Source organism: Theropithecus gelada, chromosome 19 (genome assembly GCF_003255815.1).
Source record: "Theropithecus gelada isolate Dixy chromosome 19, Tgel_1.0, whole genome shotgun sequence".
Taxonomy (NCBI): domain Eukaryota; kingdom Metazoa; phylum Chordata; class Mammalia; order Primates; family Cercopithecidae; genus Theropithecus; species Theropithecus gelada.
The window spans coordinates 44,573,569-44,595,131 of NC_037687.1; the positions used below are offsets into that span (position 1 = coordinate 44,573,569).

Here is a 21,563-nt window from a genome sequence, read left to right on the forward strand (position 1 = left end):
GCCAGCATTGAGCTTGAATTCCAAGATCAACAAGATCAAGGTGCTGGCAGCATTGGTTCCTTCTGAGGGTGTGAGGATCTTTTCTGGGCCTCTCTCTGTATGGCATCTTCATCTTCACATGCTCTTCCCCCTGTATTCACCCCTGCCCAGATTTGCCATTTATTTATTTATTTATTTTTGAGACATAGTCTTGCTTTGTCATGGAGGCTGGAGTGCAGTGGTGCAATCATAGCTCACTGCCACCTCGACCCTCCAGATTCAAGCGATTCTCCTGCTTCAGCCTCTCAACAGTAACTGGGACTACTGGCTTTTTTTTTTTTTTTTTTTTTTTTTTGGTAGAGACATGGTCTTACTATATTGCCCAGGCTGGTCTTGAATTCCTGAGCTCAAGAGGTCCTCCTGTGTTGGCCTCCCAAAGTGCTGGGATTACAGGCGTGAGCCCCCACACCCTGTCAGATTTCCCGTTTTTATAAGGAAACCAGTTCTATTGGCTCAGGATTCGCCCATCTCGTTTTAACTTGATTACCTCCGTGAAGACCCTGCCTCCAACTAAGGTCACATTCTGAGCTACTAGGGATTAGGACTTCAATGTGACTTTGGAATTCCTAGCAACAGGAATTCAGAAGGAAGCTCTCGGCCATGGGGAGCTCTCACTTAAAGCTTAAAGCTCTCGTAGACAGGGGCTGAGGCTTGATCCATCCAAGGGTCCTTGCTGTCCTCAGACAATGCTGGCAGCTTCACAACCAGTCCTCCGCAGGACTGCGGCTTGCTCAAAATGCAAGTTCAAGGGCCCCACCTTGCACCTGTGGAATCAGAAATTCTGGAGGCCCAGTTATCTGCATTTTGTATGTTTATTTATTTTACAGACAGAGTGTCACTGTGTCACCCAGGCTGGAGTGCAGTGGTGCCATCATAGGTCACTGCAGCCTTGAATTCCTGGCCTCAAGTAATCCTCCCGTCTCAACCTCGTAAACTACTAGGATTATAAATGTGTTCCACCACACCCAGCCTCATCTGCATTTTATTTTTATTTATTTATTTATTTGATTTTTTTTGAGACAGAGTCTCATTCTGTCACACAAGCTAGAGTGCAGTGGCATGGTCTTGGCTCACCACAGCCTCTGCCTCCCAGGTTCAAGCAATTCTTATGCCTCAGTCTCCCGAGTAGCTGGGACTACACGTGTGTACCACCACCACCACATCCAGCTAATTTTTGCATTTTTAGTAGAGGCGGGCTTTCACCGTGTTGGTCAGGCTGGTCTCGAACTCCTGGCCTCAAGTGATCCTCCAGCCTCAGCTTCCTAAAGTGCTGGGATTACAGGCTTGAGCCACTGCACCTGGCCGCATCTGCATTTTTACAGGCCCTCCAGGAGATTTTGAGCACGCTGAAGTTTGAGTATCTCTGCTTTATATGTTCTCCCGTCTCTCTAGGATCACCCCCAGAGAACTGCTTGCTCGGGAGAGAAGAGCACCCCATGTCATTAAGTGTAATTCCTGATTTCAGGTTTCCCACCTACCAGGAGGGAGGCCTCCACCATCCCCTGTCAATATGAATCCTTTACATTGAGGAAGCATTGGACAGTTTCCAAAGCAATTTCACACTCATCCCCTTTGTTGAGCAACTCTAGAGCCAGATAAGCTAAGTCCTGTACAGATGCTTCTGTGTTTCTTTTGTTTTTTGTTTTTGTTTTTGTTTTTGTTTTTGTTTTGAGATGGAGTCTCGTTCTGTCACCCAGGCTGGAGTGCAGTGGCATGATCTTGGCTCAGTGCAACCTCTGCCTCCCGGGTTCAAGTGATTCTCCTGCCTCAGCCTCCTGAGTAGCTGAGATTATTTTTAGGTGTGCGCCAACACGCCCGGCTAATTTTTGTATTTTCAGTAGAGATGGGGTTTCACCATGTTGGCCAGGCTGGTCTCAAACTCCTGACCTCAGGTGATCCACCTGCCTCAGCCTCCCAAAGTGCTGGGATTACAGGCGTGAGCCACTGCACCCAGGGCTTCTGTTCTTTTAAAGGTAAGGAGAGGCCAGGCATGGTGGATCACACCTGTAGTCCCAGCATTTTGGGAGGCTGAAGTGGGAGGACCATTTGAGGCCATGAGTTTGAGACCCACCTGGGCAACACAGCCAGATCCACATCTCTACACAAAATACAAAACTTTAGCGGGGTGTGGTGATAGGCACCTGTGGTCCCAGCTACTCAGGAGGCAGAGGTGGGAGGATTGCTTGAGCCCAGGAGGTCAAGGCTGCAGTGAGCCATGATCACACCACTACACTTCAACCTGGGCTATGGAGCAAGACCCAGACTAAAAAAATAAAATAAAAAATACGGATGAGGAGGTGGAGCTCCGGATACGAACAAGATGCATGCATGATGTTATAGCTAATAAGAAGCCAAGCTCACCACAACTCCCCTCTCCCTACCCCTCAGTCTTCATTCAGGAAACCTCCCCTCCCAGGGGACAAGCCTCCATGGATTCCAAAGCGAAGGCAGACGTTGGTGGTGCACTGGGACTCATCTGGCTCCCAGCTGGGCTTAGTTTGGCTCACAGAATGTTAATGTAAAAAGACAAATTCCTTGGCTCAGTTGCCAATACTGTAAAAGCAAGAAATCGCAAATAAAAATAGGAATTCCCACCTTCTCTTGACGAAATCAGAAGCTCTAGCCAGGTTTGCCTGCTTTGGGCGCGGCAGCCATGCCTTGGAGCCCTCTCCCGCCAAGCCTGGGCCTTCCCACTCTCTGCCCACACCCAACATTGAGGCTGAATGACCAATGCCCTTTACCATCAAGTGAGAGCTGTTGCTTCCTAGGAGCTAAGAAGACTGTGAAATACAGCTCCTATCTCTGTTTCTATCAAATGTGGGCGGGCTGGGCACGGTGGCTCACGCCTGTAATCACAACACTTTGAGTGGCTGAGGCGGGTGGATCACTTGAGGTTAGGCGTTTAAGACCAGCTTGGCCAACATGGTGAAACCCCGTCTCTACTCAAAATATGAAAATTAGCCAGGCAAGGTGGCGGGCGCCTGTAGTCCCAGCTGTTCAGGAGGTCGAGGCAGGAGAACCACTTGAAACTGGGAGGTGGAGGTTGCAGTGAGCCGAGATCGCACCACTGCACTCCAGCCTGGGCGACAGAGTGAGACCTTGTCTCAAAAATAAATACATAAATAAATAAGTAATAGAAATATTTTCCCAGTTTCAGTTTCTAATACATCAGGCAACTAGAGATATAGCCCACTTCAACAAGAGCTTTTTGGAGTCCTCAATAATTTCTCAGAATGTAAAGGGGTCCTAAGACTGAAAGGTGTGAGGGCCACGGCCCTCAGAGGCCATCCAGGTGTAGTGAATGAGCGAGATACAGGGGATTGTTACATGAGAGCATCTTAAGTTGTATTCTTTCAGGAAGGGCACACTTTGCACGTGAAACATATAGGAATATGGTTCACCTCCACAAGACACTGAGTTCCTGCCCATTCTTTTTTTTCTTTCTTTCTTTCTTTCTTTTTTTTTTTTTTTTTTTTTTGAGACAGGGTCTCACTCCATCACCTAGGCTGAAGTGCAGCAGTGCTATCTTGGCTCACTGTAACCTCCACCTCCAGGGTTCAAGTGATTCTCCTGCCTCAGCCTCCTGACTAGCTGGGATTATAGGCACATGCCACCATGCCTGGCTAATTTTTGTAGAGATGGTGTTTCACCATGTTGGCTAGGCTGGTCTTGAACTCCTGACCTCAAGTGATCCACCTGCCTCAGCCACCCAAAGTGCTGTAGGCGTGAATCACTGTCCCTGTCTCCTCCCATTCTTAAAAGCTGTATCACTCTCATTTTGGTTGCCCGACTTTTTTCTTTTTTGACACCGAGTCTTCTTCTGGAACTCCCAGTCTTTAACGATCCTCCCACCTCAGCCTCCTGAGTAGCTGGGACCATGTAACCGCATTGGGCTAGAAAGAGGGACATTTAAAAGCATGAGATACACCAGCACACAATCCATTAGCCATCTGCTGATGATGCCATCAGGTGTCACAGAGCCTCCTGGAAACTCCATTGTATACTCATGAGAGAACCACAGTGAAAAAGGCAAATAAACATCTTTGTAGGCCGGGCGTGGTGGCTCACGCTTGTAATCTCAGCACTTTGGGAGACTGAGATGGGTGGATCACTTGAGGTCAGGAGTTCAAGACCAGCCTGGACAACATGGCAAAATCCCATCTCTACTAAAAATACAAAAATTAGCTGGGCTTGGTGGCGCGTGCCTGTAGTCCCAGCTATTCAGGAGGCTGAGGCAGGGGAATCGCTTGAACCCAGGAGGTGGAGGTTGCAGTGAGCCAAGATCGTGCCACTGCACTCCAGCCTGGGTGACAGAGACTCTGCCTCCAAAAAAAAAAAAGAAAAAAAAAATGTCTTAGTAGTTTCCACCTTCAGGAGCCCTACAAAAGGAGTCCCCGGATCTTACTTTGAGAACCTTTATAGTAGTGTCCAATGTTTTGGCTTCCCTGAGCCACACTGGAAGAAGAATTGTCTTGGGCCACATGTAAAACACACTAACACTAATGACAGCTGATGAGAAAAACAAAAAAAAGTCACAAAAAATTATCATAATGCCTTAAGAAAGTTTACGAATTTGTGTTAGGTGCATTCAAAGCCATCCTGGGCTGCATGTGGCCCACGGGTGGGACAGGCTTGCCTTATAGGCACTGATTTCTACGGCTGTTTTAGGAAGATCTCAAGGAGAGGAAACATTAAGTTTCATCCCCCGTGATTGCAACATGAAGGGGGAGAACAGAAACGAATTTTCTTCACCAACTTTCCTGGCAACTTCCAGGACACACCAGCCCCACATGACCCACCAAGCACTGGCGCTTGCAAGGCAGGGTCAGGACAAGCTCTTAGCACAGGCCCTTGGCAGAGAGAAAGGACGACAGACACGCTGGTTTGGAAAACAAAAGAATCAGCCGTTTTATTCCAAGACCTGTGTTCTGGGGCAGCAGGAATAAATAAGGAAGGGAGGGGATGGGGGCAGGGCAGGAAGGTTCTACGTCCTGCAGCACATCCCACACTTTGATCGATGACAGCAGCCGCAGCAGAAAATGCAGATGGGGAAGTGGGTGTCTCGCCTCCTTCGCCTCTGGAGCATGGGCTGTGAGAAGGAAGGGAGTGTGAGCAGAGAACCGACCTGGGCACGCGGAGGGAGCAGGGGGCTGGGAAGGGCGTCACTGGTGTGCTCACCGTCCAGCTGGCCCTGGCTCCAGCTCTGTCCTGAGGTTGCAGCTCTGCAAGTTGTCCCGTCTGTGAAAGCAGAAGGGGGTGTTGAGGATGGCAGGGGGCCCGGCGGACCTCTGAGACTGGCTCCCAGCAACCTGCTCCTCTCCAAGTGGTTTAAACCCAGAGCTCAGTTGGACTCCTAGGAGGGACCTTGCTTTCTTGCTTCTGCTCACCTTCCCATGGGCGGCTCTTCCTAAAAAAAAAACCTCCCAGATCCGCCTCCTCCTCTTTCCACAGCTCCTACTCTTCTTTGGGACATCATCTTCCCTTGCCTGGATGACAGTACCAGCCTCCTAACACATCTCCCTGCATTCTTGCCCCTCAATCCATTTGCCACACAGGAGAGTCACTTTTTTTGTTTGTTTTTTAGACAGAGTCTCCCTTTGTCGCTCAGACTGAAGTGCAGTGGCACAGTCATAGCTCCCTGCAGCCTCGACCTCCTATGCTCAAGCGATGCTCTCACCTCAGCCTCCTGAGTAGCTGGGACAGCAGGTGCACGCCACCACACCCGGCTAATTTTTAAATTTTGTGTAGAGATGGAGTCTGGTTGTGTTGCCGAAGCTGGTCTCGAACTCCTGGGCTCAAGTGATCTTCCTACCTTGGCCTCCTGAAACTCTGGGATTACAGGCGTGAGCCATGGTGCCCGACTGGCAGACTAATTTTTTAAAAAACGTGGCCAGTGAGATTGTGGTTTTCTCCATTTAAAAAACCTATAGGAGGCTGGGCGCAGTGGCTCACGCCTGTGATCCTAGCACTTTGGGAAGCCGAGATGGGAGGATCACCTGAGTTCAGGAGTTGAAGACCAGGCTGGCCAACATGGTGAAACCCTGTCTCTACTAAAAGTACAAAAATTAGCTGGGCGTGGTGGCGGGTGCCTGTAATCCCAGCTACTTGGGGGGCTGAGGCAGAAGAATTGCTTGAACACGGTAGGCGGAGGTTGCAGTGAGCCCAGATGATGCCATTGCATGCCTGCCTGAAAGACATAGCAAGACCCCGTCTCAGAAAAAAAAAAAAAAAAAAAAAAAAAAGCCTTTGGGGGCTTCCTCTTTACTCCAAGGAAAAGTCAGCGTCTGTACGGTTGCCCACAAGACTTTGGGACTCTGCCCACCCCTCGGCCTTATCCCCAAGTCCCACCGTCTCCTCTTGCTCAGCCTGACCCTGGGCTATGCCAGTTCGTCCTCTCCTCGGGTCTCTGCTGCCTCCATCTCTCACCCTCCAAGACGAAGGCCAACTGTCACTTTCTCATGAAACATTTGCTTGACTGCCAGCCCCTTGACCGTGCCGTGGGCCCGCCACCCGTGGCATGTGCCTGGTGTCCCAGCTATTTGGGAAGCTGAGGTGGGAGGATTGCTTGAGCACAGGAGGTCGAGGCTGCAGGGAGCTATGACTGCATCACTGCATTCCAGCCTCAGCAACAGAGCATGACCCTGTCTCTAAAAAAACAAACCAAAAAAGTGACTTTACTGTGTGGCGAATGGATCACGGTCACTCTACCACCGTTATGTGATTCACGAATAGCATGTACTAGACACAATTATTTGTTCATGTTTTCATCAGTCTTTAACGAATTCCCTGACCAGGATGAGAGGTCTCCTCTCTCATCTACCTTGTTCATAGCCTTGTCCTCACTGTCTAGAATAAGACTCCACACAGCGTAAGGGCTTCGTAGATACCCACAGAATTAGGACCTTCCAATCCCTGTCACTTGGTGCTTCATCGATTTCTGTTCTTTTTTGGAGATGGAGTCTTGCTCTGTTGCCAGGCTGGAGTGCAGTGGTGCAATCTCAGCTCACTTTGCAACCTCCACCTCGCAGGTTCAAGTGATTCTCCTGTCTCAGTCTCCCGAGTAGCTGGGATTACAGGCACCTGCCACCACGCCTGGCTAACTTTTGTATTTTTAGTAGAGATGGGGTTTTACCATGCTGGCCAGGCTGGTCTCAAACTGACCTCAAGTGGTCTGGGCATGAGCCACCGTGCCTGGCCTGGTTCCTGTTCAGCTGCCAGCCCCCCTGAGCTGTCCTGAGCTCTGCTCAGTGCTTGGGTGTCTCTAGTGCCCTAGGCTGGGGCCTGGCTCTCCCATCCCTGCTGCCCTTCTAAGGACCCAGGCCACTGGGCTCTCACCTGTTGTGGGAAAACGGAGCCACTGGTCAGGCTGGTGAGGAGGAGAAGGAGGAGGAGGCAAGTGGCCCAGATCTGGGAGCTCAGTGCCATCGTGCCGTCTGTCTGGCTGTCCCACTGCTAGGTCTTGAGCTTGCTCTGGTGTCTGGGACCCAGTGACAGTCGCTTTTATGGGGCCTGCCAGGGGAGGCAGTGGTCTGGGCCCCCTCCCCTTTGCTCTGACTCATTTCCAAGAAGGTGGTGGCGCCGAAAAGGCGGGAGAGATAAGCGGGAACAGAGCGACAGGGAACAGGGTTGTGTCACCCTCAGCCGGCAGAGGTGTGTTCAGGGGGTGGGGCAGACGGGGTCACAGACACACACTGCTCGCCAGCCATCTGGGGAGCCCTTTCCCCATCATGATGTCATTCTGCTGATTGAGAAAAAGTTACCCCTTTTGCTTCAGCGGTTAAGCAGTTTGGTGATCTGAATCAAGGTTCCGCTCTCCTTCACCCACTTCCCTACCGCCTGCATGCACACAGGGCATGGCCAGCAGCTGCCAGGCTCCTCAGGAGTGTCCAGCATATTGGGGGAAGCATCCATTGCTTTAAGCTCTCACCACACATGCATAGGTTCTGGCAGGGAACAGTGGATAGCCCTGAGCATGGCGAGCATCAGCGTGTGCCCCTGATCCGCACACGGTGTTTTCCCAGCGTCAGACCCTTGAGACGTGTCTCTGGTAACTGGAAAATGTTTGAGCAACTTTTGGCCATAAATGACAGCAGTAATATGGCCCAGTGCGGTGGCTCATGCCTGTAATCCCAGCACTTTGGGAGGCTGAGGCAGGAGGATCGCTTGAGCCCAGAAGTTCAAGACTAGCCTGGGAAACGTAGGGAGACACCATCTCTACAAAAAAAAAATTTTTAAACAAATTTAGCCAGGCGTGGTGGCACACATCTGTAGTCCCAGCTACTTGGGAGGCTGAGGCAGGAGGATCGCTTAAGCCAGGGAGGTTGAGGCTGCAGTGAGCTATGATCGTGTGACTGCATTCCAGCCTGGGTGACAGAGCGAGACCCTGTCTATAAAACATAAAATAGCAGTAATAGGAATAGCTGACATCTGCTGTCTGATGAGTACATTTTATACGATGGCACATGTGTTGACTCACTTCTGCACCAACTTAGCCTGCGCCGCCTGTTCTCCCAGCAGCACTTGCTGCCCCACCTTCAGCTCTGCTCTGTGTTCAGGGGCTGCCTTCTCGGTCACCCAACCCCAGGGGCTTGGGCTCCCCAGACCCCACTCCCTTTCAGGAGCCTCCTCCACTTTGGACACTCATTTCCTTCACTTTACAGAAAAGGCACTGAAGGCAGAGATCAGGGCATGGCCCAAGCTTGCCCAGGCAGAGGTAGAGCTGGGATTCTGACCTGGACAGCCTGAACCCAGGGCCTCTGCTCTTACCCACCAGGCTTCCCCATCTCCCCTAAAACAGCAGGGTACAGGGGCATGCTAGAACTGGCTCAACAGAGCAGACCGTGCACATCTCGAAACTCTGCATTCACTGGCATCATGCCGGTACCCTGAAATCAGCAGTGGTAGGAGTGTTGACACCAGGAAATGGGCAAACCCTACAAGCCAGGGACATTTTTGGGGAGCCGGTTCCTTAGGACACCACTAGCTGGGGGATGAACCCAGGCGGCCTGACTGCAGTGCCTTCATTCCTTTCCACTACCAGGCCCAGCTCAGGGTACACACGGCCCAGGAGATCCACAAACCTTGGTTCCAGATGGGCCCTTGGACATTTTGCCACTTTGCCTTTCATTCCAGGGCCATCCAGTGTCAGCCCAGTCACCAGAGCCTGGGGATGTTGCTGTCGAGGAGTGAACACTTCTTCCTGACTGCTGAACCGCTGCCAAGGCCCACTCAGGCACAGAAATGGACAGGCCCTGCCATCTGCCTCCTCATCCACACCACGTGGGAGGTTCCTCTTGTCACAGCTTGGGGAACAAAGCGAGACACCATCGGTACAAAAACCTGGCTGTGGTGCTATGCACCTGTAGTTGGTCAAAGCTCCAGTGAGCCGTGATCGTGCGCCACTGCGCTCTAGCCTGGGTGACAGAGTGAGACCCTGTCTCTAAAAACTAAACGAATAAAGATGGCCTCAGATGGGAATAGCTAGGAAAAGGAGACAGGACTCTTGAGGCAAGAGATGATTGGGGGGAGGACATTTGGGAGGAAAGGCAGAGCATGGAGCTCCACAAGGTGAGCAGAGTGGCAGGCCCAGCTCCTGGGAGTGGATGGAGCTGAAGGGGAGTGCAGGATGCGGCAGGGTCCAGTGAATAGGGGCGTGCTCACCCGGGGACTCGGCAGCAGCCCCCAGCCCTACCAGGCATCACTGCATCTCAGCTCAGGGCAGGTTTCATCATCAGCAGGGGCAGGGGTCACAGCACAGGCGCCAGAGCCTCGGTGCAAGGCGACAGGCTGACGGGCCAAGCTTGGCGCCCTGGCCATCTGCCCTTCCTGGGGGTGAGGGGCTCAAGGCCGGGCCCCACTATTGGCTGGTGCAGAGGGGAGGGCTTCAGCCCAGCAGAGCAGGGCCAGGGGCTGGTTGTGTTTTCAGAACTGCTGACACAGAGACCCCCGCCTCTCCTCCAACATGGGACATGTCCTTGACCCCAGCTCCCCACACCCTCATGCATGCCTGGGGCCTCAAAGGGGACATTCATTCCTTAATTCCTTCATCCATCCAACCAACCACTGGGTACCAGGTGGTGCAGCTGGCAGGGACTGCATACAGCCATGTGCACAACGGCGGAACCATGCCGCGTGGAGCTCTGTAGACCCCAGGCCCCTCCCCGTTCCCGAGATGGACAGACACACAAGCAGACAAGGCGGGGGCCACATGGGGCCAGTTTATTGCAGTTAAATACCTCTCTCTCTCTATTTTTTTTGTCAATTTTTCCATAAAGAAAATTAAAACACACACACACACACCCAAAGGGGAGCAGGGACCCAGAAACAAGAGGTGGGGTGGGACGTGGCCTCCCTGCATAGGTCCAGGCCCCGGGTGGCCCCCCAAAGGCTCCCCTCCTTCCCATCAGCACCCTGTCTCAGTACCTCCAGAGAGCAGGAGGCAGCGGGACGCGGAAGGGCCTCTGTCCCCCTCCCTCTTGCCTCCAGGTGAGACCACTAGAAGTGCCGGGGCTTAGTGAGGGCCGGGAGAAGGGCGACAGACAGATGGATGGGGAGGGAGGATACTGTTTCCAAGTGGAGGAGGGCGGTGGGCACTGTATCCACAGAAATCCATTATTTCTCCCCGTTTTTTGTTAAAAATCTACTATAAAAAAACGCAGCTGGGGGAGGGGCGTGTGTCCCTCTCTGTGCTAAGGGCTGGGGAAGGGGGCAGCAGAGGCCGGCGTGGGCGGCGGCGGCTGCGCGGTGGTGGCGGGCGTCACTGCCGGGTGCTCTCGCCCACCATCTCCAGGTTGTGCTGCTGCAGCTGGGCTCGAAGCAGGGCGTTCTCATTCTTCAGCTCCTCGATCTGGCGGACACGACGGAGGACAAGGGAGCTGAGGGCCAGCGCCTTGCATGTGGGGCTCCTGGGCCCCGACCCGCTCCAGGCCCTGCACCCACCTGCTGCCTCAGGAGCTCGTTGTCCATCTGCAGCCGCTCGGCCTCTTTGAAAGTCTCTTGCATGCGCTGGTTGGTCTGGCGCAACTCCCGGATGTAATCGCAGGCCTTGGACAGGATCCCTCCTTTACTCTGGGGGGCGAGGGGACCAGGAGCCTTAGGGCGGGCACCACCCACTGGCCTCCACCCCGGGGAAGACTCCCGAGCCCCATGGCAGTTGGACTTTCTGCATGCAAGGGTTGGGGGCCAGGCCCACCGCAGCCACTAAGGGTCCGGGATGCTCACCGCTCCCGTCTTGCTGTTGTCTGCATTACAGTCTGGAATGATTTTCGAAAGCTGGACGATCCAGTTGTTGATCTTGTCCCTTCGCCTCCGCTCCACTGCGGGAAACAGAGCCACAGCCACGGCTTCGCTGACAGGGCTCGTGCCCGAGCGGCCGTCCTCACAGGGCAGAGGCTCAGCCCAAGGACACCCAGGCACAGCGCAGGCCCCACTGAGACCACAGCCCTGGGAAGTGAGGGGCCGCACCCTGAGCCCAGCCGGCCCCCACCCCAGCTTCTCAAGAGGAACAAAGAAACCTGGGCCCTCCAGTGCCACACACGCTTTTAGGACGGGCGTCAAAGGTCAGGCACTTTGAGTTCGTTTTACGGGCCTGCCCGGCCATACTTGCACAAATTTGAATCGACGGTTAAGAATAAAGAAATTTCTCATGGTAATTGGCGTCACTGGCTTCTTTTGAGAAATGGAGCTCTGGTCACAGTGGGCACGTACTGGGAGGCAGGGATGGGCAGAGCCGCCCTTCACAGGACTAGTGCCCCTCTCTGGCTCCCGTGGCCCCTGCACTGGATTCTCCAGTGTCCCCAGAGACTCTGGGCACCGTGATTTTGTTTTTTTCCTCATCTCTAATTCCAAGTCTGACCATGTTTCACCCCTGCTTAAAATCCTTCCACAGGGTAATGGCAGATCCCAACTGGTATCTGCAGCTCCCAGGCCTGGCCCACGAGGCCAGGAAAGACACGAACCCTATGCTGAAGGCCAGAGATGGCAACTCATAGAAGATTTTACTTAAAAAACCCAGATTTGTGATTTTACCCCATAAAACTCCACCATCTTACGCCAACTGTGTCGGCCGGGTAGCAGCTGTCCCCAGACAGAGCACAAGCCTGTCTCTGGCCACATGCCATCCTGATACCTGCCTGGGGTCTGTGTGCCACGGAGCCTGAGACCCCTGACCCAGGGCCTGCTAAAGCCAGGCTGTCCCAACCCTTCACCGCCTGCCAAGCCCCAGCACCAGGCACCGTGGGGACAGGAAAGAACGCTCAGCTACCCCCAATTCCCACCCCACGGAACCCCAGCCCCCTGCCAGGGTGGCCCATGCTGTCTGTGGCATTGGCGGCGGGGAACAAAGCCTATAGCTAGGGCAGATGCGGCAGGAAGGCCGGGGATCTTTTCAAAGCCTTGGATAATGGTGATGGGATACCAGGCTGGGGTCCAGTGAGCCTGAGAAGGAGGGGTGGGCCACAGCCTGCCCATTACCCTCACACCCGGAGATCAGCTGCTCCCTGGCCCCGCCGTTCCCTCTAGAAGGCTGGACCCACCCATCGGCAAACCCCTCTGGGCTGTGGCCGTGTGCCGCTGACTGGCCTCTACCTGCCTCCTGTGCCTCCCACTCAGGCCCGAGTGACAAACCCCCCGAATGACATGGACTCTCCTCCTCCCACCGTGACCACTCTTCCCTGGCCCCTCTTCCACCCTTGAGCTCCCTCTTTCCTCCAAAACCAATACCCGAAGATCAGAGCTCGCTATGGAGCATGGTCCAGGCCCTGCACTGGGCTCAGCGATTGCTTGCTCGCCTGTTACTATCACGGTGCGCTGAACCCTCCCACCAAAGACAGCCAGACCTGCCTTTGGGAACTCTGGCCAAAAGCAGCAGCGGAGCTGACAGTCCAAGCCCGGAGACACCGCTGGCGCAGTCCCCAGCAGAGCGCTCCTCGCCCAGGGGTCCGTGGAGGAACTTGGCAGATGGCCTTGTTTCGGCCTCTGCCTTCCCTCAGCCCTCTCAAGGGCTGGGCGCCGGCTGCAGCTACATCCTCTCCAGCGCGCATTTACTTCTTACACACCTACTCTCTGCCCTACTGTATGCCAGGCCCTCTGCCAGGCCGGGGTCCAGGGTGGAAGCAGCCCCACTGTGCCCCGTTGGCACTCGCAGCACCACTGTGGGCAGGTGGCACTAACCCCATAGCATATGTGTCACCATCGAAGACGGTACAAAGTGCCTCGGGAACACCAGGCGCCGAGCCATGGCCTCTGCACGGGAATGGGGGTGGGACGAATCCTCAGAGATCCAGGAAACATTTGGGCTGCTTCCTGAGAGAAGGGCTCTAAGGCAGGCAGGTGGGAAGATCCCAGAAATGTTGGCTTGAAAACCATTTCAGGGTGTGCAGGGGCGGGAAGAGGTTGTAAAGATCGGTTGTCAAGGCCTTGCGTGGTCTGCTCGCACATCAGGACCAGGGTGCTCTGTTCTATAGTGAATTTCAGATCCTCCTCTAGAGGCCCAGGCCCTTGAGTCTAGGCCCTGACTTCAGCAGGTGGTGATGCTGTCCAGCCTGTGGCTTCGGAACACCATCATGGCACATTTGAAATACAGGACCAAGGCCACGTTCATTCCACAGAAGCACTTCAGTAACTCCATAGGACACTTAAAATTCAGAGGCTAGGCGGGGTGGCTCACGCCTGTAATCCCAGCACTTTGGGAGGGCGGATCACACCAGGCCAGGAGTTCGAAACTAGCCTGGCCAACATGGCGAAATCCCGGCTCTACTAGAAATACAAAACTTAGCCAGGCATAGTGGTGTGCGCCTATAATCCCAGGGACTTGGGAGGCTGAGGCATGGGAATTGCTTGAACCCAACTGCACTCTAGCCTGGGTGACAGAGAGAGACTCTGTCTCAAAAAAAAAAAAGAGAAAATTCAGAAGCGAAACCTTCCAGGACTGAAGGAAGAAATGGACAAATCCACAAACATAGTGAGAGACATGGACATCCTTCTCAATGATTGGTAGAACAAGTAGACAAAAAAAAAAAATCAGAATAGAAAACCTGAACACTTAACCAGCCTGACCTCACTGACCTGGGGGGACATTCTGCCTGACGGCAGCAGACACCTGTCCTCATCAATGCCCCAGAAGCTTCCACCAAGCTAGGACACATTCAGGCCCATCGGGTAAGTCTCATCAAATTTCAAGGAACTGAAATCATACAGAGTATGTTCTCTGACCATAACAGAAATTAAAAATCAGTAACAAAAAGATATCTGGAAAACCCACAAATATTTGGAAATTAAGCAATCTGCCTCCAAATAACAGAAAGGTCAAAGAATAAATCACAAGGAAAATTGGAAAATACTTTAAACTGAATAACAAAAACACAACACATCCCAGTGGGATGTAGCTAAAGTGATGTTGGAGTGAACTGGCAACTCTAAACGCTGTTAGGCAAAGACAAAGCTTAAGAATCATCTCAGGCCGGGCGCGGTGGCTCAAGCCTGTAATCCTAGCACTTTGGGAGGCCGAGACGGGCGGATCACGAGGTCGGGAGATCGAGACCATCCTGGCTAATACAGTGAAACCCCGTCTCAACTAAAAAATACAAAAAACTAGCCGGGCGAGGTGGCGAGCGCCTGTAGTCCCCGCTACTCGGGAGGCTGAGCCGGGAGAATGGCCTAAAAACCCGGGAGGCGGAGCTTGCAGTGAGCAGAGATCCGGCCACTGCACTCCAGCCTGGGTGACAGAGCGAGACTCCGTCTCAAAAAAAAAAAAAAAAAAAAAAGAATCATCTCAATCCCTGCTGTGAAACATAAATCCTGTAAAATAAAGATGTTAGTAAAAAATTGAAAAAAAAAAAAAAAACACCTTAAAAAGCCAGGGTTGGGGCTTGCCAGGGGAGCCAAAGCACAAAACCTAGCAAACTGAATCCAAATTGAGTAGAAGGGGCCGGGTGCAGCGGCTCACTCCTGTAATCCCGGCACTTTGGGAGGCCCAGGCAGGTGGATAACCTGAGGCCAGGAGTTCAAGATCAGCCTGGCCAACACGGTGAAACCTCATCTCTACTAAAAATACAAAAACTAGCTGGGTGTGACAGCGGGCACCTGTAGTCCCAGCTACTTGGGAGGCTGGGGCAGGAGAATCACTTGAACCCCGGAAACGGAGGTTGCAATGAGCTGAGATTGCACCCTGTGACACAGCGAGATTCCGTTTCAAAACAAAAAAACAAACAAAAAAACAAAGTGAGCAGAAGCATGAATTAGTAACATTAAGAGCAGAAATCAATGAAACGGAAGAAGCAATCCAATCTGGCACCTAAAAATCAGATTTCACATAGAAGTCTCGATTTCTGGCTTCTCAGAGTTTCTGACAACAGTGGCCCTAGATTCTGACAGGGCAGCAAGGGGAAGATACTGGGCAAGGGCCACCCTTCAGGCAGGACACACGTGCCCCAGATCATTGGGGGCCCCCCACTCCCTTTCCTATTTTTTTCTGAGACAGGGTCTGGGTCTGTTGCTCAGGCTGGAGTGTAAAATCAGCTCACTGCAACCTCCATCTCCCAGGCTCAAGTCACCCTCCCACCACAGGTTCCCAAGTAGCTGGGATTGTTACAGGCATGTACCACCAGGCCTGGCTAATTTTTAAATTTTTTTTGGTAGAGACAGGGTTCTGCCACATTGTCTAGGATGGTCTCAAACTCCTGGGTTCAAGTGATCCGCCTGTCTTGGCCAAAATGTAATCCCAAAAGTGCTGGGATTCCAGGTGTAAGCCACCACGCCCAGCCACACACCCCTTCCTAACATGCCAAGTGCACCTCCCGCCCTCAGGCCCCTGCAGGCATTTGAGTTTGTGACTCCGGGATGATCTCCTGCGGTACCAAGAAGTGGTGGGAAGGAGGGAAAAAGAAGTGAGAGAAGAGGATCTGAAACTCACCATAGAACAGAAACTTGGGGTTTGTGGCCATAAGGGAAGAAGAGGGCAGGGCTGAAAGCGGCTCTGGTCTTAAGTTTCTGGCTTGGGCAGCTGTGACAGGAGTAGCTTTTGCTGCTCTGCAGAGGAACGTTGCATGAGAGCCTTTGGAGAGGGGAGATGGCACATTCTGTTTTGGGCGAGTTGAGTTGGAGGCATTACAGGGATGTTCGAAGATGGAAATCTTGAACGGGTAGTTCAGAATGTGGGGCTGGAGTTGCAGTGAGAGGAATGTAATGGGATGGAAACACAGTTCCTTGCATTACCAGGAGCCAGGTGGTGGGCAAAGCCTGGGAGGACATCAAGGAACAGTCCTCAACTTTTTGTGAGTCACACACTCTTCTGGAGCCAAGAAAAAAGAGGAACACCTACAAGTGGGAACGGAGTTTGGGGGATACTGACCAAGAGCTTCCAAGCCTGTCGCTGGGCCTCACACATCATACACCTGAGGCCGACGGAAGAGGGGCTGGACCTTATGAAACACCAGCAAGACTGGGCGTGGCAGCTCAGGCCTGTAGCCAAGGCTGGAGGACTGCCTGAGGCCAGAAGTTCAAGACGAGCCTGGGCAGCATAGCAAGACCTCGACTCTACAGATAAAAAAAAATGACCCCATGTGATGGCACCTGCCTGTGGTCCCAGCCACTCAGAAGCCTGAGGTGGGAGGATTGCTTGAGCCTGGGAGGTCAAGGCTGCAGTGAGCTGTGATTGTGCCACTGTACTCCAGCCTGGGTGACCTAGTGAGACCCCCTTCTCAAAAACAAAAGAAACACTCGCAGCTAAAGCAGTTTCTCAACTTGTCCACTATGACAAATCACCTGAAGAGCTGATGGAAAACACAGATTCCCCGGCACCCCCACCTACTCACTTGGAACGGGGAGAGCCCTGGAAATTTCATTAACAGTGGGGCAGGAGAGGCAAAGATCACAGGAGAATCAGAGAGGGTGCAGGAAAGGAAGATTCCAGAAAGGAACAGAGGGAAGCAGGCAGCGTCAGATGCTTGGAGCCCAGACAGCAAAGGAGGCCAGCTGATGTGGCAATGGGGTCACCATGGGTGACCTGAGTGGAGCTGTTTTGGTAGACCCATGAGCCAGACGGCCGAGGGTACTGGGAGGATGAGCAGATCGGGCAGATGCTCTGCAAGTCGGGAAAGCAGACAGGACGGGGCTGGAAAACTGGGCAGGTGATGAAGACTGCTTCACAAGGAGAGAAAGTCTCAAGACTGCCTGGAGTCACATTAACCGAGGGAGAGGCAGGGGTGAGAATGGGATGGGAGGGTCCCGAGTCCTCTCCTCAGCCTGTGTGGCCACCTCGACTCACTGCATCCCCACCAGGTGTCGGAGGCAGCCATGCTTCCAGCATTTCACAGAGGGGGGACAGGCACGGAGATTAAGAACCACCCTGATGCCCCACCATAGGTAAGTGGTAGCATGGGGGCTGCTCTGGGGGCCCCTCAAACTCACTGCATCCCAAAACCAAGCTCAGATGCACCCCTTCCCTTCCAAGCATGGAGGGGAGTTCAGCACGAAATCCTGACTCTCCAGCCATGGAGTCCTCCCCGCATTCCCCTCAACCCCTGCCCTGTCTCAGGCCTGACACCCGAGTGGTGTCCTATCTCCCAGCCTCTTCCCACCACCCTTGCCAGCAGCCTCCACGCACAAACCCCTCCGCTGGCTTCTCATCACCCTGGAATAAAACCACAGGAGTCCAGACAGTCACACTAGGGACTTCTTTCAAGGTCCTCCACCATCTGGCCTGGGCAGCCCCCTCCACTGCGCCGACTTCCTCTTTCCTTTCCTGAATTCTGCTCTTCTGCAGACACACCACGGCGGTCCCGGTTCAGGGCCTGGCCTGTGTCCTAGCTCTTCCCTCTGCCCAGCACTCTCCTGAGGTTCTCAACAGGCCCCTTCCCTCAGGTCCCTTCAGGACTCTGCTTCAATGTCACCTCTCGAAGAGCCCTTCAGAGCAAAGTGCCATGCTGCCATCACCCGCCACCTCCTTCCCCAGCTTTCCTCTCCTGCCTGTGACTGCCTGTGCTGCCTGATGCCTGCTTTGGCTGTGTATGACTCCATCTCTCCCACCAGAACACGCACAGAGAGCTGAGACCTCGTCTGGCCTATTACCTGCTGCACTGCCATATCTGAAGACGCAAAACGGGGGCTGGCCGTAGTATGCACACGCTGAATGAATGCCTGAACTCAGAGAGGAACTGCTCAGAACACAACTACCTGGGCCACAGACCCCAGCCCCATGGCCACCGTTAGGACTGAGATTCAGCGCCTCACTCAGGCATTTAAGGCCTTCCTGATCTTCCCGATCTTCCCTCCTGAGGCATTCCAGATGGAACTTCTCCCACAACCAAACCAGCACCCCACAAAGTAACCTGACCCAAACTCCCCTCTCCCTGGGGAAGCCTCACCCCAGCCCACTCCCCATCAATGTCCCACGAGACCCGTGAGACATGAGCCCGCCGCCGGCCTTCAAGCCTCCCCGACGCTCCAGGCCAGACTCCAGACCTGGCACAGGGCTTGTGCCGCTCGGCCCAGAACCCATGGGCAGTAAATATTTGTTGAATGATGGTTGTTTGGGTATAAGCACTCCCCTGGCACTTGCACGCTGCTGTGCCCACTACAGTGGCTACTGACAGGCGGGGTGGGGGCGAGGGGACAGTGTCGAAGGCCAAATGACCTGAGGTGAGACCTGGTGTTTCTGGAAAGGGCAGGATGCTCCGGCCTTAGGCAGCCAGAGGCAGAGCTTCATGCAGTTTCTGCCTCAGCTGTGCTCCCTGGGGGAACAGACCTACTTCTGGAGGCCAGGCAGGCATGGGAATGAGGGATGTGAGCATGACAGCTGCCACGTGGAAAGGTCAGCTCAGGTGAGCCCGGTCAGCCCCAATTTTCAAGTGGGGCAGGCAATCCGTATGGGAACATGAAATCCACCATCTTAGATGTGGGCCATGAATTCAAGATCACCAGCCGGGTCAACACATGGCCAGTTCCAGTTCACACTCCCTGTCCCTCTATTTCTGACACTGTACTCTCCCCTCGTTGCTCACTTTCTACCTTTACAGCGTCCAGCAAAGCCCTCTGGAGCACTTGTGGCCTGCCAGGAGTGGCTTCCCTCTCTGTCACTCCACACCCCGGGGCTGGCTGAGCCTGTGAGGGCGGTGGTCGGCGGGGGGGGGGACCCGGAGCCACACCTTGTCCTCACCTTCATTGTGCTGGGCTCTTCTCCTCTCATCTCGGGGTGTTCTGGTTCCATCAATTTTTCTAGAAAAGGAGGAAAAAAAAAGGGGCATGTATTATCACAGATTTGTTTGTCCAAGCATTTGTTAAGTATTAGACTTAAAAATTATCTTTTTCAGGTAAATCCATGTGCAAAAACGAGATGATACTTTCTTTATGTGCACTAAAGAAGCAGAAACAGGCAAAGAAAAAAAAATTACACCATGTGCCCGCTTCATGCTAACTGCCCAGCTTCTACTCCAGAAACCCCTCCCTTCAGTTCCAATGCCAGGCCCGCCTGGTGTCCCCTGCACATACGGAGAGTAGGGGTGTGTCCGGGGGGCGATCGTCCTCTGTGTTCCTGTCTGAAGCACATCCTGGGGCGTCATCATGACGTAGAATTGGCCTGCAGGGATAGTGGGGGTTAGTGGCAAGACAGGGTGAAGTCAGAACTGGTTGCAGGGGCTTCCCTCCCTGCTGGGCCCGTTGCCTCCCCGACCTGCCAACCTGGCTTCCTCCTCTCCTCACCTCCAGCCTGCAAGCTCTGGTCTGTGGTCTGTACGGACACAGCCGTAGTATCTCCCACACTGGACGCTGGGAAATAGGCAAATCGTGCCTCCCCGCTGACAGCCTCGGCCGCAGGGCTGCCACCATTGCTGAAGGGATTTTGGATCACAGCCTGGGGAGTAGGAGGACAGAGACTACCCTTAGCTTTCTCTGTTCCTCTATCCGGTCCCCTCATTGCTGTGCTCGGGGTTTACTGCATTCTCCGCAATTAACAGGAGTGGGGACTCCTTCTGCGAGTAGCATTCTGTCCTGTGTCTCAGACAGCTCTGGAACATGGCAGGAGGAGGTCAGCGATCAGTTGCTGAGCCAATCTGTTTTGCACTCTAAGAAACTTTCCTCTTAGACACATCATTCCCATTTTGCAGAAAAAAAAAATTCCAAGAGCACCGTCCCCAGGTTTCAAGGTGCACAAGAGGGATCTGACCCCATGCAGCCTGAGGCTTGAAGGCAGTATCTCCTGGGCGACACCTGCCCCACCCCCGGGGATCCCCAAGAGCAGAGCCAGTGTCCCCTCTCCACCCCCCGTCCAGGGGTGGCAGGGCACCTACCAGCGGGAAGGGCGCTGCAGGACCTGGGGGCACAGAGGCAGCGGCGGGGCCCGGGCGCTGGGCTGCCCCGTCCACACCCACCTGGGTCACAGCCTGCTGCCCCCCCGCGAAGGCAGCGGTGGACACGACGCTGACGGCGCCAGTCGTGTCGCCCTGGCCGTCCAGCTGACCATCAGTCACCTGGACTACGCGGTATGTCACCTGCAGGGGGCGGCAGAGCGGCGAGGCCGGCGCTGGGGCCAGGTCCGATCCTTCCCGGCGCGCCCGCCCGCCCGCTCGCTCGCTCGCTCGCCAGCCCTCGCGGCCCGCAGCTCACCTGTCCTCCATTTGTCTCTGTGCGGAACTGGTACTGGATGTTGTGGTCGCCGAACGCCGCCTGCTGGACGCTGGTGATGGCCACCGCTGTCTGCTCCTCCGCTCCTGGGCCGTCCCCGCCTGGGGCCGAGGAGGGTCGGGGCACGATCACGGCCGCGCCGGGCGCCCCCAGCCCTCCCCGGGCGCGGCCGGCCCCGCAAACACTCACCTTCCTGCAGCTCGACACCCTCCTCCGCCTCGGGTCCCTTGTCGTGGCTGCCGGGGGCACAGGAGGGAGCGGGATCAGCGCGGCTCGCGCCCCCGCCCCCGCGCCCAGCTGCAGGGCCCCCGTCCCTCCCGGCTGCGCCTGAGGCCGGGGGCGCTGCCGGGGCCGGGGTCCGGGGGCGGGAGACGCCGGGTCCCCCCCCGCCTCGGCGGCCTCCATTTTGAGCCGGGCCCGCGGCCGCTCGGGATCATGGCGGCCCCGGCCTGCAGGCCGCGGGGCCGGGGCCGGGGCGCGGGGGCACGGCCAGGCCGGGGATCTTACCTGGCGGCGGCAGCAGCGGTAGCCGAGGCAGCGGGATCCAGACCCGGGTCCAGCATGTCCATGGGGGGGGCGGGGGCGGGGGGGGCGCGGGGCCCGGGGGGGAGGGGAGGGGAGGGGAGGGAGGGAGGGGAGGGGGCGGGCGGCCGGGGGGGCCCGGAGCCCGGCGCTCACGCCGCGCGGCAGGAGGGGACGGAGGAGATACGGGAGCCGCTCGCGCTGATCACGGGGACAAACAGTGGGGTCATGTGAGGAGGAGATGCCGCCGCCGCCGCCGCAGCCGCCGCCGCTCCTGCAGCCGCTGCAGCCGCCGCCGCCTCCGCCTCCACCCGCCCGCCGGCTCCGGGCGGCCCGAGGCTCCGGGACGCCGCGCGGCCGCCCCCAGCCCGCCCGCCCGCCCGCCC

The 21,563-nt window shown here is 55.1% G+C and overlaps 2 protein-coding genes across 5 annotated transcripts; both read right to left on the minus strand.

The window, feature by feature from the left end:
• Positions 1-4,922: 4,922 nt before the first annotated feature.
• Positions 4,923-9,329, minus strand: HAMP (hepcidin antimicrobial peptide). Its single transcript, XM_025368312.1, has 4 exons — positions 9,120-9,329; positions 7,375-7,548; positions 5,218-5,277; positions 4,923-5,128 (listed from the first exon to the last, which is right to left on the minus strand). Exons 2-4 carry the CDS (start codon positions 7,462-7,464, stop codon positions 5,024-5,026), a joined length of 255 nt encoding a protein of 84 aa, XP_025224097.1. The 5' UTR covers positions 7,465-7,548; positions 9,120-9,329; the 3' UTR covers positions 4,923-5,023.
• A 900-nt stretch (positions 9,330-10,229) lies between these two features.
• On the minus strand, positions 10,230-21,476 carry USF2 (upstream transcription factor 2, c-fos interacting). 4 transcript variants are annotated; one of them, XM_025369170.1, is made up of 10 exons: positions 21,163-21,476; positions 20,845-20,891; positions 20,638-20,756; positions 20,322-20,522; positions 19,735-19,885; positions 19,525-19,612; positions 19,193-19,251; positions 11,260-11,354; positions 10,978-11,106; positions 10,230-10,885 (listed from the first exon to the last, which is right to left on the minus strand). In XM_025369170.1, exons 1-10 carry the CDS (start codon positions 21,222-21,224, stop codon positions 10,796-10,798), a joined length of 1,041 nt encoding a protein of 346 aa, XP_025224955.1. In that variant the 5' UTR covers positions 21,225-21,476; the 3' UTR covers positions 10,230-10,795. The 4 variants fall into 4 exon arrangements, with proteins under 4 accessions (XP_025224955.1, XP_025224956.1, XP_025224953.1 ...); XM_025369171.1 differs by lacking the exon at positions 20,322-20,522; XM_025369168.1 differs by having other exon boundaries at positions 10,230-11,106.
• Positions 21,477-21,563: the final 87 nt, after the last annotated feature.